General features: G+C 42.5%; 1 protein-coding gene across 2 annotated transcripts in view; it reads left to right on the forward strand.

Moving 5' to 3' along the window:
* Positions 1-376: 376 nt before the first annotated feature.
* ano11 (anoctamin 11) overlaps positions 377-18,042 on the forward strand; it is a 50,651-nt gene continuing 32,985 nt past the window's right edge. Inside the window, exons 1-9 of one of the 2 annotated variants that reach the window (XM_072586549.1) lie at positions 377-425; positions 4,278-4,374; positions 9,950-10,131; positions 11,728-11,835; positions 12,314-12,450; positions 14,864-14,921; positions 16,216-16,326; positions 16,499-16,664; positions 17,441-17,531. In XM_072586549.1, coding sequence (XP_072442650.1) covers positions 420-425; positions 4,278-4,374; positions 9,950-10,131; positions 11,728-11,835; positions 12,314-12,450; positions 14,864-14,921; positions 16,216-16,326; positions 16,499-16,664; positions 17,441-17,531 — 956 coding nt within the window. In that variant the 5' untranslated portion in view covers positions 377-419. Of the gene's footprint in view, positions 426-894; positions 1,268-4,277; positions 4,375-9,949; positions 10,132-11,727; positions 11,836-12,313; positions 12,451-14,863; positions 14,922-16,215; positions 16,327-16,498; positions 16,665-17,440; positions 17,532-18,042 lie in introns of those variants that run through there. The other variant, XM_072586548.1, reaches the window with a different exon arrangement.

Below are 18,042 nucleotides of genomic sequence, written 5' to 3' on the forward strand. Positions count from 1 at the left end.
TAATTTATTCATTTTCTAAATTCTTTCATGGAAGGTGGGCATGACTGGTTAGGCCTGCATTTATTATCATTCCCTGATTACCCTGAAGAAGATGGTGGTGAACCACTTTCTTAATCAGCTGTCAGCATTCCCACAATGCTGTTAGAAATGGAATTCCAGGACTTTGGCCCAGGGATGGTAAATGAACAACAATATAGTTCCAATTTAGGATGGTGTGTGGCTTGGAGGGAAAGTTTTGGGTTCCTGTGTTCTCATGTATCTGCTGCCCTTGTCCTTCAAGGTTGTAAATAATAGAGTGGATTACGCAGCAAAACGTACATTTACACAGGAGGGGTAATTTGAACAGTGTTAAACACTAGAGAATGAGTTCCACAGAGAATGATGGGCACATATGCATGAGTTACTCAGAATAATGAACCATGCTGGTAAGTTATACATGAAGTATTGGGTACTGAAGTATGTATTTTTATGTGACTGCTTTTTGTGTCTGCAGAAGTGTATCTGTCAAGATACTCATGTGTGACAACAAAAGAAGTGAAATCTGAATAGGTCTTTTACTGATGAAATGGCTGATAGGTAATGCAACGTTAGGGATGTCAGTCTCATTTAATAAAGTGAAATACAATATTGCATCTGCCTCATGTTGATTCTTTGCAGAAGGCAGTCTTTCTTTAGCTCTATTGTGTCTCCTCCCCCACTGTATGCTGCATATTTACATTATGTTATTAATATTTAATTAGTGCCCAGGAAGCAGCTACCCTAGAATATTTTTTATTTTAAGTTGATTGAGGAGAGAAAGCAGCATTACAATTGCTAGATTTTAGAGACAGAACTGCATTAAAATCTAAAGGTGTTGAGAGCCCCAGAAGCTGTTTTTTTTAAATAAACAATGTAAACGGGAATGCTGAAGACTTAATGCAGTTCATTGCGCCTGTGCACTGCACATCTGTATGAGCAGCAAATGAATCCACTGTTGCATTGATTGTCAGAGCCAGATATGTGGCTGTAAAATGCTGATGTCTTTTTTCAATAAAAGAGCTAAAGTTCTCCTCACTGACTGGACGCATTAGATAAGGTCTGCGTGCTACAGTGATTTTCTCCCATGGCCATGTTTGATGTGCTGTGAGATTGGAAGATGCTGCAGAGTGAGAGCTATGAAACTCAGAAGAATCGTAATGTGCTAACGTATTTAGAAAAGGCTGCATCTGGGGTTGTGATGGATACATATGGAAGTGTTCAGAATGGGGGCTACCGCTCTACTATCTATGTAAGTTGCCTTGTTTATTCTGGTACTAATTATAATGATGCTAACTGTCCTGTTTCTCAGCCTTTGAAATAGACCTCGTGCAGACACAACTTTTGAATTGAAAAAGGTTGAGTTTACCTTCTGTATAAAATCAGCTGTAGTTTAGTAAATTTATTTCAATGCAACAAATTTGATTGTTTGAGAGGAAACATAACAGATTCCCTCCAGTGCTGCTGTTGCAGTAATGTATTCAGTATGGTTCAGAAAAAAATTAATTACATTTTACAGCTGTGTTTATGCTACACGATATTGTTTTAATGTTTCACATTTATGGTTTAAAAAAACAGCTTTTTTAAAAATTGCAGTTAATTATGAGGAGACTCTCACTCCCCCTTCCCCGACTCCCTGTAATTAAATTAATCAGCTACGTGTGCTACATAGTCAGCAATTTTCCATTGTTGCATGTAAAATCTGCCTCTTCCTTTTCAAACAATGGCAATATTTCTGGCTGAGGCAAGGTAGCAGTCCATCTTGTCTAATATCAACTCAAATGCTGGAGAGATCTTTTTAACTTGACCCTCTGTCACAAGAATGTGAGGGCCCTCTAGGCATATGGATTAGTAGTAGGCCTCTTGCTTAGAAGCTGCTAGATTCAACACCAACTCTAGACAGTTGAACGTGGATTCTAGATTGACATTCCTGTGTCGTATCGAAAGGCTGCTGCACGATTTTCAAAATGCTGTCTTTCAACTCTGATGTTGAACTGAGGTCTTGTTTGTTCTTTTTGATGAGCACTAAATATCTCACTATTGAAGCTGGGTAGGGGAGATCTCTCTGATATCCTGGCCAGTTTCTATGCCCCAATCACCATCACTAAAAACAAATTATTGAGATGTTATTATTCCTCGGTTTATGGGACTTGCTATGTAAAAATTGCTGCTATTGCTCCCTACCTAAGCACATTGACAATGCTGCTAATCTATTTCATTGCCTGCAATGTGCTTTGGGATTTACTGCGATTAAGAAAGGTATATATGTATCCCAAGGTACCTTTTGGATATAATAAACTAACTATTCCCTTCCCTTATATCCCAGTTGAGGAGGTGGATATGTGTTTCAATAAGAGTACCTAGCTGGAGAATTTTACAACCGTGTCCAGTCTCATTTTAACATGGCTTTAACATATAGTTTGCAACAACGTGGCATTGATTAGCAATCAACACCAGGAACCCTGACTTGTTTTGCTCACCACTTGCCCGTAACCACTGGACAAAGAGGCTAATAGTATGTTGTCCATAACCACCCTGGTTTATAGGTAACAACACAGATTTTTATGGAGTCTGCGGTAAATTTTGTTGCAAAATCTGAATCCATTGCTTTGAGAATAGGGAAGGACTATAACCAAATACAATATGTTAGAAGGGGACCTAGTCTCCTCCAACCTAGTTAAAAGTCTCACAACACCAGGTAGCTGACAAAGGAGCAGCGCTCTGAAAGCTTGTAATTCCAAATAATCCTGTTGGACTACAACCTGGTGTTGTGTGATTTTTAACTTTGTCCACCCCAATCAAACACAGGCATCTCCACATCATGTCCTCCAACCTAGTTTACTGTATCTGGTGCTCTCAATGTGGTCTTCTCTACATTGGGGAGGCCAAGTGTAAACTAATGGAATGTTTTGCCAAGCATCTTAGCTGGGACCTCGGGCTGACCTGACCTCCCAGTCCCCGCCCATTTTAATTCCCCTTTCCGACATGACCATCCTTGGCCGCCTCCATTACCATAGCAAATCAGACTGCGAATTAGAAAAAACAATGCCTCATCTTTTGCCTGGGCAGCCTACAGCCTGGAGGACTCAACATTGAGTTCTTCAATTTTAAATAACCTCCCATCCCATCATCTGACTCCCTTCCCAGCTCCTCTTTCTCCCTACCATTCCTCTTATCAAACCTTCCTTCTAGCCACCAACTGGATTCATTCCTCCCATTGGCCAACCAGGTCTGTGTTCATCTATCTCCACCTCACCACCCTGCCCCTCCCAATTCTCCCTTATCTGCAGCTCCCCTCACACCCACTCCCCCTGCCCCTGTCTTGAAAGGTCACACCCAAAACATTGACTTCTCCCCCTCCTGATGCTGCCTGGCTTGTTGTGTTCTTCCATCCTCCTGTCTATCTACCTTGGATTCCAACATCTGCAGTTCTTTTGTCCCTAACCTAGATCAGTTTGTGGCAGACTATGGCATTCAAAAGACAGGTGGGTTTCGAAGTAATGTAAATTACAAATATTGTTTCCTGAGCTAGTTTAATTGCTTAAGTATTTTGGAGAATGATTTTCCATATTGTTTCTCCTCAACTTCCACTTTTTAAAAAATCTGCCAGGCTATTGGTGTGCTGGAGGATGTTGTGAATTATGATATCCAAGGCATTATAACTGTATGGGTCATATTAGTGTGCCAGCTGCTCTTTTCTTGTCCATCAATTGTTTATATATTTGTATGTAACCAGATCCTCGGCACTTAACCTGTCTGCATATCGAAGCCAAATCTTGGTTGTCTGTGTATGAAAACCTCTGTAATTGCCCAGTGCCACTAGATCAGTGACCACAATAACCATGTTGTAGTGGGAATGTGGTAATGGTGGGTTTGTGGTGCATTTGTAAAATTAGCATTTTAGGTGCAGATGTATATTGCTTTTTGTGATTGTAATGATTGATATCTGTGTTCAGTGACTAATGCCTCTGCTTGCCCATGCTCAATGGTAATAACTGCATTCACTGCTTAGTGTACTGGTTCGCTAATTAATACTGTTGCTTACCATTTAAATGATGCTTGCTTATATCGTCAATGGTCACTGGGCAATGACATTCTCACTTGTTAATCCTCATACTTTACTTATGCCTGTGTTCACTGGTTAATGGCCAACATTTACTAGTTAATGCAAGGTCTCTATTTTCACTGATATGTTTTTGAGTTCATGTCTGTGTTGGTTGCTGTGTTAAGTGAATAACTCCAGCTCTGCTGTTATGTTGTAGGGGGATGAGGATGATGAGGACTTGTGTATTAATTCCAACAGTGGTTACAGCCCTGACTGCAGAGGGAATTATTTCAATGATGGGATAACAAAAATCGGTGAGAACCTTATTTGTCTCCTGCTTGTTACTGTGTCTTGATTCATATGTTTCACTTTCACCCCTCATGATTTTTTTTCTTTAGTCTCTATGCTTTTTAATTCTTTACATTATTATCATGAAAGCAATAAAAAGGTGGTTAAATCTGTGCATTTTTGTATCTTGGACAGAAAGGTGCAGCTTTTTCGTATACCCTAGTCGGTGTGCATGCTTGAAGCAAATCATGATTTATAACAGAAGCTTCCATTCCAGGCAGCCTCTGTCGCCTTTTTCTGGAAAATAGGAATTCCTATAAAAAGAAGCTCTCTGTGACCAGCAGGGTGTGCTAATATAGAGTTAGTTATGTCAAGCAAATTAATATTCACAAATTCTATTGCCAGTCCCACTGCAACATGGGAGAGAGCTGTGGTAAGTCTGGGAAAATAGAGGGTAAGCAGGGTAACGCCTGCAGAAGTTCACCACACATTTAAAAAACAATTTTGGACTTGTCATCACATCTCAAAATGTTTTACATACAAAGGAGTTGCAGACCAACATGAGTATGCTCCATGAAGCCGAGTCTACCAGCCTTGAAGCCCTGCTCCTGAAGAACTAACTCTGATGGACGGGCCACTGTGTCCAAACCTACCTCTCACAGTAGGTTCTGTTTTCCCTGCTCTCGCCTGGCAATACCAAACGAGTGGCTAAAGGAAAAGGTAAAGGGTACATTCAAGGTCGCTTTAAAGCACAGAAGCACTGTCGCCCCTGATACAGCAGCACGGTGGCTCAGGGGTTGGCACTGCAAGATTAGATCTCATGGAATACAGGGACAACTAGCCATTTGGATACAGAACTAGCTCAAAGATAGAAGACAGAGGGTGGTGGTGGAGAGTTGTTTTTCAGACTGGAGGCCTGTGACCGATGGAGTGCCACATGGATCAATGCTGGGTCCTCTACATTTTGTCATTTACATAAATGATTTGGATGTGAGCATAAGAGGTACAGTTAGTAAGTTTGCAGATGACCCCAAAATTGGAGGTGTAGTGGACAGCGAAGAGGGTTACCTCAGATTATAACAGGCTCTGGACCAGATGGGCCAATGGCTGAGAAGTAGCAGTTTAATTCAGATAATTGCGAGGTGCTGTATATTGGGAAAGCAAATCTTAGCATGACTTCTACACTTAATGGTAAGGTCCTAGGGAGTGTTGGTGAACAAAGAGACTTTGAAATGCAGGTTCATAGCTCCTTGAAAGTGGAATCGTAGGTAGATAGGATAGTGAAGAAGGCGTTTGGTATGCTTTCCTTTATTGGTCAGAGTATTGAGTACAGGAGTTGGGAGGTCATGTTGCAGCTGTACAGGACATTGGTTAGGCCACTGTTGGAATATTGCATGTAATTCTGGTCTCCTTCCTATCAGAAAGATGTTGTGAAACTTGAAAGGGTTCAGAAAAGATTTACAAGGATGTTGCCAGGGTTGGAAGATCTGAGCTATAGGCAGAGGCTGAACAGGCTGAGGCTGTTTTCCCTGGAGTGTCAGAGGCTGAGGGGTGACCTTATAAAGGATAGGATAAATAGACAAAGTCTGTTCTCTGGTGTTGGGGAGTCCAGAACTAGAGGGCATAGGTTTAGGGTGAGAAGGGAAAGATATAAAAGAGACCTAAGGGGCAACGTTTTCATGCAGAGGGTGGTACGTGTATGGAATGAGCTGCCAGAGGAAGTGGTGGAGGCTGGTACAATTGCAACATTTAAGAGGCATTTGGATGGGTATATGAATAGGAAGGGTTTGGAGGGATATGGGCCAGGTGCTGGTAGGTGGGACTAGATTGGGTTGGGATATCTAGTTGGCATGGACTGGTTGGACCGAAGGATCTGTTTCCATGCTGTACATCTCTATGACTCTATGCTGCCTCACAGCACCAGGGTCACAGGTTCAATTGCAGCCTCGGGCAACTGTGTGGAGTTTGCACATTCTCCCCATGTCTGCATGGGTTCCTCCGGGTGCTCCGGTTTCCTCCCACAGTCCAAAGATATGCAGGTCAGGGTGTATTGGCCATAGTAAATTGCCCATAGTGTTAGGTGCATTAGTCAGAGGGAAATGGGTCTGGGTTGGTTACTCTTTGGGGGGTCGGTGTGGACTTGTTGGGCTGAAGGGCCTGTTTCCACACTGTAGAGAATCTCATCTCATCTAACCAGAAAGATGCTGACTATTTGGTCTGGCACCTCCTGATCCATCATGGTTCAAGCCTCTTCAATTGAGGCTCACTGAGTTGACTCCAAGGTGGAATGGCGAAGGAAGGAGAAGAAATCACCCTGAGCTGTGACATCTACTTCCCCAAACAGCGGCATGCCCCACTGCAGAATAACAAATGATTCAAAGATGGGATGCTTGGTCATCTGACCATTAGTCTAACCTGATAGATATCATACTCAATTTAGAGGGATTTTCACCAACAGAGATGGAGAGATCTTATTCGCTGAGCAAGAAGCAAAATTTCGAATAGAGCAGCATAAAGCAATGTGTTTGAGTGGCCTTGTCTATATTTCATTGCCATCTTTACCCAGTAAATGTTTTTAATTCTGAAGGGTATGCTTTAAGTCTCACTGTGGGATCTGAGTGAAGTCTAACTGACACTGATGTTGCACTGAGGGGGTGCTGCATTTTCAGTCATGACCATCTTTAGATTAGACAGTTTCAGATGGATGTTAAACATTCTTTAGTACTATTCAAAGGAGAGCAGGGAGTTCTCCTAGTGTCCTGACTAACATTCCTCCCTTTAACACCATAATAGTGATTCAAATTATTGCTATTATGGGATCTTTTCACGTGCAAAATGACTGCCAATTTTATTTGAACAACACAAGTAAATCAGTGTATCTGAAGCTGCTTGAGGTATTTCTGACTGATCTGATACACATGAGGGAGAATACATCATTGGCTCAGAGTATAGTCCAATTTTATGGGATTCACATTTGATGTTTTCTGGATGTTTTCTTGTTTGGTCAAACTGGAGCTTTTGCCCATCCTTGTTACAAACCTAACAACAACATCTTATATTTTCATGGCTTAAAAAACATCTCTCAATGCTCCCAAGTTCAGGCTGATCAGCCCAAGTGAGTTCAAGTGGGGACTAACAGAACTCGGGTGGTTTGAGATGGTGGTGGAGTAGGACCCTTCAACCAGACCTTCTCCATCCTTTCTGTTTATTTCCCATTTCCTACTCTTTTGTCCCCTTTTTCTCTTTCTTTTTCCCATTTTTAGTGCTTTCCCCTTCTTGGTGCTTGTCTCCACCGTGACAGGTCTCTGCCTGGTCTCAGTAGGTCCCGGCCTGGTGTCTCAGCAGTTAGTGGTGGGTCCTGGCCTGGTGATACAGCAGCTCGTGGTGGGTCCCGGCCTGGGGTCTCAGCAGCTCATGGTGGGTCCCGGCCCGGTGTCTCAGCAGTTCGTGGTGGGTCCCGACCTGGTGTCTCAGCAGCTCGTGGTTGGTCCTGGCCTGGTCTCTCAGCTCGTGGTGGGTCCCGGCCTGGTCTCTCAGCAGTTCGTGGTGGGTCCCGGCCTGGTCTCTCAGCAGCTCATGGTGGGTCCCGGCCTGGGGTCTCAGCAGCTCATGGTGGGTCCCGGCCTGGTCTCTCAGCAGCTCATGGCGGGTCCTGGCCTGGTCTCTCAGCAGCTCATGGTGGGTCCCGGCCTGGTCTCTCAGCAGCTCATGGTGGGTCCCGGCCTGGTCTCTCAGCAACTCATGGTGGGTCCCGGCCTGGGGTCTCAGCAGCTCATGGTGGGTCCCAGCTGGTGTCTCAACTGCTCGTGGTGGGTCCTGGCCTGGTGTCTCAGCAGCTCATTGTGGAGACTGGCCTGGTCTCTCAGCAGCTCCTGGTAGGTCCCAGCCTGGTCTCTCAGCAGCTCATGGCAGGTCTTGGCCTGGTCTCTCAACAGTTCATGGTAGGTCCTGGCCTGGTCTGGTGTCTCAGCAGCTCATGGTGGATCGTGGCCTGGTCTCTCAGTAGCTAATCGTGGGTCCTGACCTGGTCTATCTGCAGTCTGTGGGGTGGGTCCCAGACTGGTCTCTCAGCGGCTCGTGGTGGGTCTCAGCGGTTATTGGGTTGGGTCCCAGCCTGCTGTCTCAGTGGCTCGTGGTGGGTCTCAGCAGTTATTGGGTTGGGTCCCAGCCTGCTGTCTCAGCATTTCGTGGTGGGTCATGGCCGTTCTCTCATCAGCTCAGTGGGTACCAGACTGGTCTCCTGGTGGCTTGTGGCAGGCCCTGCTTTGTACCCAAGTTGTTTTGTACCGAGGTACCTTGGTATCCAAGATGGCACCATGTGTGATGACATTTATAGACTTTTCACTGTGCTCCTGTATGTCCGTACTTGAGTACATGTGACAATAAAATTTGAGGAGAAACCTTTTCACCCAGAGAGTGGTGAGTGTGTGGAATGCTCTGCCCCAGAAGGCTGTGGAGGCCAAGTCTCTGGATACTTTCAAGAAAGGGTTGGATAGAGCTCTTAAGGATAGTGGAATCAAGGGTTATGGAGATAAGGCAGGAACAGGATACTGATTAAGGATGATCAGCCATGATCATAATGAATGGTGGTGCTGGCTTGAAGGGCAGAATGGCCTACTCCTGCATCTATTGTCTATAAAATCTGAAATTTAAATCTGGATGCCAATGAAAGATGCATTGAAATAGATCAGTTAAAATGAGCTTGAAGGTGCTGTGAGATATTATATAAGAGACTGAGTTTTAGAGACACTTCCAATATATAGGGAAAAGATGGCTAAATGTGATACCACTAAGGTAGCTGAGAGAGCAGTAACTGCACAGTAAGCTAGAGATAGAATATTGGAGGGTACAGGAAGAGTATAGCAGTTGAGAAAGTTGTAATAGGGGAGAAGATGGGATAAACCTGCAAGGAACTTTGAAGTTGAGGACTTTGAAGTCAGTATGATCAGGGCATGTGGAGCCAAAGGAGGTTAGCCAGTATAGAGTTGGTGGAATGCAGGACTTTGTGGAAGTGAAGCTCTGGATCAAAGAGAGTTAATGGAGGATAGAGCCGAGGAGGTTGGCAAAAAGGATTATGGAAGAGTTGACTCTATTGAGGACATAGGCTCGAGTGAGGGATGAAGTACTTTGGGGATTAGATGGGGAAGTGTGAAAGTCGAAGATCTTGTGATGGTGTGGATGTGGGGCCCAAGCATGCAACTCAAAGAGTGTAGTACTGGAAAGGTGCAGCCGGTCAGATAGCCTCTGAGGAGCAGGAGAGCCGATGTTTCGAGCATCAGCTCTTCATCAGGAATCTTCGACTCTGACCTGCAGTCCTCACTTTCTCCAAGCATGGAAGTGCCAAATAACTACACGTCTTAACTCCGTTAAGTTCCAAAGATATGATTTATAAATCCCATGGGATGTTAATAAATCATCAAGAAAACCATGGTAATACTGTTGGAGCATTGTCACCTGAGACTGATGGCTGGATTCTGAAAAGTACTGGCCAGGTATTTCTTAGCAGTCAGTGTGGCCATGTGCCTAGTGCCTAACTTACATTAATCAGCTGATAAGGAGCACACGTTAATATGTATCTCACTATGACTTTCTTCATTGCAGATTTTGTGCTTGTTTGGGAAGTGAAAAAGAAAAAGTCAAAAAGGCAGAAAGTGAGGTCCACTTATCAGGAAATGGAAAGAGAAGAGAAAGATACGGCAAAAATAAACTTGTTCAACAAACATGAAAAATGGAGAAACAAATTTGTGAAGAATTTACAGAATGCAGGGCTCTTGATGGAGAAGGTGAGGGAATTCCTACCTGCAAGCAAAATTCTGTTCCCACAAAAGTAAATTGTATTCTGTCAGAAGATTAACAGCAATACTCTAATTCTGGGTTGTTCAGCCCAAGGGGCCAATCTGAATTACTTCCTGATTTCAAACTGCTGAAGGAGTACAAGCAACCACATTAGAGTGGAAGGAGGCCATTCAGTCCCTTGAGCCTGCTCTGTTATTTGATTCGGCCATGGTTGATTTGATTACTGCATATTCCTGCCGACCCCCAATAGCATTTGACCTCCTTGCCTATCGGGAATCTATCCACCTCTGCCCTTCAAAATGTTCAGAAAGTTGGTTTCCACCATCTTTTGAGCAAGCAAGTGCCAAAGATTCATGATCCCAAGTGACAACAAAAACGCATCTTGAAGTTAAAGGGGTGATCCTTTATTTTTAACTAGTGACCCCTTGTCCTTGATTCTCCCACAAGGAAAGACATTCTTTCCAAGTCATTGCTATCAAGACACCTCAGAATCTAATACTTTGAATATATTGAGTGTCTAATACCTTGATACCTTCGAATTTATAAAAACCTTTTCTCAGAAGAATCCCAACAGCAGAACGATCTGATCTCTCAGTGATGAATAAAGTAAACTTATGACTGTGTCCCCAAAATTCGGGACAGGAAATGCAGCATTGCCAAGAGTTGAAGATGCATGCAATCTCATTCTGTGACCAACCAGATTGCCCTTAATTAAGGTTGCGAATCTAGTTCAAAAGATATCTATAGAGACTTAATTTGCAATAACTTGTGCTAAATAAAACTTAATGCTTAGGATTTGTTGTACTTTGGGTTTTTATTTCTAAATAGATTATATGGACCATTTAATAAAAAGTGCAGTCATCTGGTGGGAGTTTAAGTGAGACACTCAAGCAAGTCCTTGATACTTTCTTCAGTAACCTACTCGCAAATTATTGGATGAACTAAATCATCTCACATCCAGATGGGCTGAAGTGCTTAAAAAAGATGGGCTGGAGAAAATCCAATTCTCCATCCCACACACTCCTGAAGTGATCAGTAAGCACAGGTCAGAGGTTTAAAGTAAATGGTAAAGAACTAGAGGGAAAATGAAAAATACTTTCTCACACAGTTGGAAGCACAACGAATTGAAAATGTGGTTGAATCAGACTCCATAGTAATTTTCAAAAGGCAAATAGATATGTTCATGAAGAGAACTAATTTACAAAAAAAAGAGAAAAGCTGAGTTATGGAACTAAATTGGATAGCTCTTTCAAAGATCCAACAGAGATATATGGTGCCAAATGGCTGCCTCCTGTGCTGTCCAAGCCTAATATTCAGTTCAATAATTCTGAGCATAACTTCCATTGAAATGTAAATTGTCAACTTTACCCTTATATTATCCACATGCCTGGCCCAAGGTGTGTTACTGTGACAGGGTTTGATGTGTGCCACCCATGTGGAAACAGTTGTGAATGTTCTATGATGGGGTATCTGTGTGTGCTATGTAAATATCTAAGGGAACATGATGCGTGGTGTTTTGCATACCTGAGCTCCTATCCATGTGGTTAGTACATTATTGGTATCTCAATGTAATTTTTTCCCAGGATACAACTGTCAGTGAGAAGAAGAGTATTCATTACCTGAAACTGAGTGCCCCCTGGGATGTGCTGGTGTATTACGCTGAAGAGTTGTCACTGAGGGCTCCCCTGCAGGTGTGTACGGTGACGTTTATATCCCAAAAGTACTCTTAATCGGCAACATTCACAGAGGCGTTTTATAAGAACACAGTGGGATCTAGAAATGAATCATACAGACCAGAAAATTGCCAAATTTAACCATAGATGAAGTTGAGTTTGTTGATCTTGCAAAAGAAAGTCATTTATGAAAATCAATTAATATGCCTGCTAAAAATAGCAGATGGAGTTTTTAAATCTATTTTTTAAAAATTTATCTATTCCCATCCAACTGTGTCAAATGCATTGGTTATAGTTCCCAAGCTGTATACTCTCCAAGTCTCTCGCCTCGAGAACCCCTTTCATTTCCATCACTCTGTGCCAGCTACCTCTGGCTTTTGTTTGGCACTCACTCTTCTGTTTGGCTTGTTTCCATTGTCCAGCTGCTGCATTTTGTTTGCTTTCTGTGTGCATCTTGGCTGAGTCACCAGCTCAACCTTTTTTATTATATTCACAGGCACAGCCCAACCCCTGCATGAATATGTCTGAGGCAATTCTGGGAAAGCTCAGTATCCCCAACATGATGACCGAGTATGTTCCCAACAGACCAGTGGATTACTACACCTGTCCCTTTCGTAAATCCAAACTGGACAAGTAAGTCATCAGCAAGGCAGAGGGATGCTGTGTGTTTGGGGGAATTACTATGTGTTGATGTCTGTGTACGTTGTGTAGCCTGAGGTGAAGAGGGAAACTGGAGGTGAGAGGTGGAATTCATTTATTGATTGCAGCAGCAAATAAGGTTTCTAAAGTCTTATCAGTCAAAGATTTATCAGTATAGCTCCACTTCCAGTGTCAAAGGAGAGTATTCTTGAGGTTATTACTTTGCTAGGTGTCCACTCTGTAATGCTACTATATTTCTCTTTGTAATGTACCTGTGACTCCCATAGGGTCGTAGATGGCTATAGAATTATCACCTGGATTTGAAACTTGGAATGAGCTGCTAATCTCAGACATGCTATTGTGGAAAGAAGCCAAGTGGAGTGTTGCCACTTTTCTCCTAGAGATAGAGCCCATCCAAGTACACTCTTTGATATATCAGTGACTGGCTCTGGAGCAGCTTGGGAAAAGTTTTAGCAATGGAATTAGCGTCATTTATGCACAACAGAGGCCCTTCAACTCATCGTGTCTGTGTATGCTGAATGAGATCCATCCAGCTTAATCCCAGTTTCCAGCTTTTGGTTTACAGCCCTGTTGGTTACACGTCTCAAATGTGTGTTCAAGTATTCTTTAAATGCGTCATGTGTCTCTGCCTCAGTGAATTCCAGTCCTCCTGAGCTAACAAAAACTATCTCCTCAACTCTCTAACAATTTCCTGAAATCCAATCACCTGATTATATTCGCCCTGCAAAAGAAAATTGTTCCTGCTTTTTTACACTTTCTACGTACCTTTCATTCACCTCAGTGGAAGTGAGGCCTTAATAAGGTCAAAAACATAGAGATTGACTTTCAGCCTTTTACTGTTTAGGTCCGTTTTTATATTACATTTTGACAAAGAGAATGTCCTTGGTAGTTTTGAAAAGTGTGCTCTCTGACATCTATAGAACAGCAATTTATTGTTACATGTATTTTTACAAAAAACTGTGAAAAGTTTTATAATTGACCATACCACAGTGCTTAAATTAAAGACAGAAGTCATAAATAAGAAGGAAAAAAAGGTAAAAGTTCATCACAGTTCAATTGACAGCTCCTGGATTTGGCATACACTGGAAAAGAGGGCTGAAACTGCCCCACCACACCAAGATGAGACCTCCATGCTGGGCCATTGGAAGACCTGGTAGCTGCCTTCAAAACCAAGATGAGACCTCCACCCCAGACCTCGATTTTCATGCCGGGCTGTGGAATACCCAGAAGCCGCTGGGCGGCACGGTGGCATAGTGGTTAGCACTGCTGCCTCACAGCGCCAGAGATCCGGGTTCAATTCCCGACTCAGGCGACTGACTGTGTGGAGTTTGCACGTTCTCCCCGTGTCTGCGTGGGTTTCCTCCGGGTGCTCCGGTTTCCTCCCACAGTCCAAAGATGTGCAGGTCAGGTGAATTGGCCATGCTAAATTGCCCATAGTGTTAGGTAAGGGGTAGATGTAGATGTAGATGTAGGGGTATGGGTGGGTTACGCTTCGGCGGGGCGGTGTGGACTTGTTGGGCCGAAGGGCCTGTTTCCACACTGTAAGTAATCTAATCTAAGTAATCTAATCTAATCTAAATACCTGCATGCTGGGAAAAGACCACCAGACTGAGACTGCCCCTCCTGGACTAGACCTCCACACCGGGAGACCAGCCCACCAGGCACTGGGCTGCTGGTAGCCACCTAGTCATTGGGCTTGGGCTGGAAGGAAGCACCTTCTTCCAAAGTTGTCAAAAGTAGGTTAGGTATGATAATAAATGGAAACATTAAAAAATAGCATAGAAAGAAAGAAAAAGTAGTAGACAAGCTCTGGGCTCCTGGGCTGAGGAACGTGCACATTGTGCTGTTATTTCACTGCCACATTAGAGTACTATTTATGCACTGTATGGCATAAATTCTCTTCCCCAGAGAGAGTCAGGAAGATGTAGCAGAGTTGGCCCCAAGTGAGAGGATAAAAAGGGAACCTGATTGATACTATCAGATGATTCTGCACATTTGAAGGCCACAAGAGCTGAGAAAACAGTTCTGGTCACTTTGGATGCTGTTGATGTTAATGACCATGTTCCATTTGAGTTTTAGGGAAGTATTGCATCCAGACACCAGCTCTCAGCCAATAGGCTGCAGGTCAATTCTGCAACCCACTCCCACCCTCACCCCTTTCCCCAAACCTCTCCCCACCTGCCACCCACCACCACACATGGACATGGACACACACAGACACAGACACACACACACACCCATTTCTGTACCTATGAAGCAGAGAATGTCATGAAAGCCAATTTGAATTAGTGCTTTCCTCATGTATTGGTTTCAGTGTTCTGTTTTCAGACTTTGGTAACAGTTAGCACTTCAAGACAAACTTACCTTTTCTTTTTTGTTGCTATAGGTTTTTGGGAAGCAAAAATCATGAGACATACTTTACTAACACACAGAGGCACCGAATTGTAAGTCTCATTTTGAACTGTGTGAACATAGATTTACAAAGTACGTATGTGAAAGGTGCGAGCAAAGACATTTTTAGGAAAATGTACAGCTCACTAGCCCCAATAATCTAACAGATGGGTGCTATCTTTTCACCACATTCTGCTATCCTTTTCTATCACATCAGTTATAGAGTCATAGAAATGTACAGCATGGAAATGGACCCTTTGATCTAACTTGCCCATGCTGACCAAATATCCTAAATTAATCTAGTCCCATTTGACAGCACTTGGCCCATATCCCTCTAAACCCTTCCTATTCATACACCCATCCAGATGCCTTTTAAATGTAATTGTACCAGCCTTCACCCTTTCCTCTGGCAGCTCATTCCATACACGCATCACCCTTTGCGTGAAAAAGTTGCCCCTTAGGTCCCTTTTAAACCTTTCCTCTCTCATCCTAAACCTATGCCCTCTAGTTCTAGACTCCCTCAGCCCAGGGAAAAGACCCTATCCATGCCCTCATGATTTGCAATTGAGCAATTGTTCAATATAACATTTCAGTTGCATGACACTGTAATCTTTTGCTATAAATCCTGTGTCTTATGATCCTGCTCCTCAGCTACCTGATGAAGGAGCAGTGCTCCAAAAGCTAGCACTTCCAAATAATCCTGTTGCACTATAACCTGGTGTTGTGTGGTTTTTAACTTTGCCCACCCCAGTCCAACGCCAGTACCTCCATATCATATATAAGACATGCACAAGTGCATAAATTATTGTATTTTGGTGTGAAATTCATTTCAGCTTGAGCTAGAATGACAAAAGATAAGGCTGATAATAGAGGCTGAACAATGAGTGGAATGTGACAATGCATTACTGAGCTGGGGTAAAGGAGAGGATAGAGGGATTTAATGTGCACATAAGAATGATTGGATGCATAAATAAAACATTGAGATAATGATAAAGGGAATGGTCAGGTTCTGAACAGTTGGAAATGTGAGTACTGGCTGCAGGTGTTTGGTGTTGGGGATATTTTACCTGAGTAATAGTGTAGGATGACTGTTTTGGGATAGATGCTAGATGGTATTCTTGGGTGGGATGCTTTCTGGAGTTGTTGAATGGGTTATCAGATAGGGTAGATTAGTTTAGGATTAAATAGAGAGTTAAGAAGGTAGGCAATGTGTCTGTGGACATTTTGGCAGGAGTGTTTGAGAGGGTTACATTGAGAAGTCTGGGGGTGGGGGGTGCGTGTGGGTATTGTTCTGGGGTGTGATGTGAATGTAGGCTTTGTGAGTTTCTGTATCTTGCTGTTTTTCAGGTTTATGAAATTCTAGCCACAACAGTGTATGGGAAAAGGAAAAGAACACAAATTGGAATTGACCGCTTACTAAATGAAAACGTCTTTGTTTCTGCTTTCCCACTCCATGAGGTAACAGGCACTGGGATAATGAAAATGCATATTGTATAAAAATTAGACCTATGAAATTTTGTAGACACCAGCAAGTGATTCTCTTCCTTTATCTGTAATACTTATATACCTCACTGTCTCTTTGTAATATCTATGTACTGACATTTTCTGGTGTATCTTGTGCTGTCTGTAGGGCTCCTATGAATTACCAGACTATGATGTACCTCCAGAAAATCTGAATCCAAGACAAAGTTTGTATAAGTACTGGGCTCGTTGGTCCAAGTGGTATAGATATCAACCACTTGATCACATCCGAGAGTACTTTGGAGAAAAGATTGCCATTTACTTTGCTTGGCTGGGTGAGTTCCTTGTTCAATGATTCCTTGTGTAAGGAATAATTAAGAAAGCTGAGAATTATGAATTTATAATAACGGGCTCAATTATGCTTTTCCTCTGTCATCTTAATAGAGTCACGCCTGTGATGGATGACATTTTAATGATAAGTATATTCAGGCCTGGTTCAACAGGTGTCATTTTGTTTGGGTAAAGCAAGACAGTTAAAGTCAAGGTAACCATTCAGTACAATTGGTGTTGATTCTTTATGAAACTAAGCATCACCAAATCTGTCACCTATGTACATTCTCAAAGATCTCTGTCTGTCCTTGGCAGCAGCATTTCAATATTATTTGCATTTGGATAGACAGCAAAGTTGCAAATTAAGGTGAGAGTGAAGTGAAAGTCAAGTGGAACTTCTTCACTGAGGGGGAATGCCATTAAAATGGACGTGAAATAGTAGAGACAGGTTTGGATAAAATGGACTAACGCATGTGATGAAAATTAATTTAGAGATTTGGTGAGAAGAGATTGAAGGATATGATTGCCCATATGTATCTACCTTGTGTTCTTTGTATCCGAGAGATTACATGGCCTATTTTAATCTCTGGAATCATTGTGACTTTTCCTGAAAGCATTGGCAAATTTCATATGGTGAAATAATGTAGAAGATGATGCACCAAGAGTAAATGGGTGGATTTCCCTTGGCTATCATCACCTTACAATGTCTTTGAGATTAAATAAGTTCTTGGTGAGTTCACTCAATTTTAAAATACGCATCAAAGCTTTGCTTTCTTTGCAGGTTTTTACACAACTTGGCTTCTCCCTGCTGCTATAGTTGGGACATTAGTTTTCATCTCTGGACTAATGTCAATGAACACAAGCAAACCAGCGTAAGTTAATGAGTTGCAAGAACAACACAACTATTAAACTCTGTGTAGTTACCAGTCAAAACAGCCTCTCATTTATTGGAAAAGCACATATAAATTATTACTTGGTAGGGCTATAGACTACAAGAGCCTTAAATTAAAACAAGTATCACTATTTGGATAGAAGACCCTGGATTTTTGAATTTGTTCATTGTACATGAAATGTGAAGGAAAATGTGGAAATCTTTAAATGTCCAAGTGTTGAGAAGGGTTTTTCGAATGATGTTTTTCCACAATATTTCTGACATAAGATCATTTTCCATATTCCAATATCCAGAGTCTTTGGTGAACTCTGTGAATTCATAAGAATGATTATTATTGAAAAACAGCAGATAAAGCCCAGACAAAAGAGCAGTCACGATACTGATGGAAATGTGTATCCCAGATAGTCGAGAAATACAAATAGAGTAGACAGAGATTTAATATGAAAGTGGCAGAAGAAAGCAAATCTCATGCAAATTCTAAGGTCAAAAGC

The sequence above is a fragment of the Chiloscyllium punctatum genome, chromosome 16, assembly GCF_047496795.1.
Source record: "Chiloscyllium punctatum isolate Juve2018m chromosome 16, sChiPun1.3, whole genome shotgun sequence".
Lineage (NCBI taxonomy): Eukaryota > Metazoa > Chordata > Chondrichthyes > Orectolobiformes > Hemiscylliidae > Chiloscyllium > Chiloscyllium punctatum.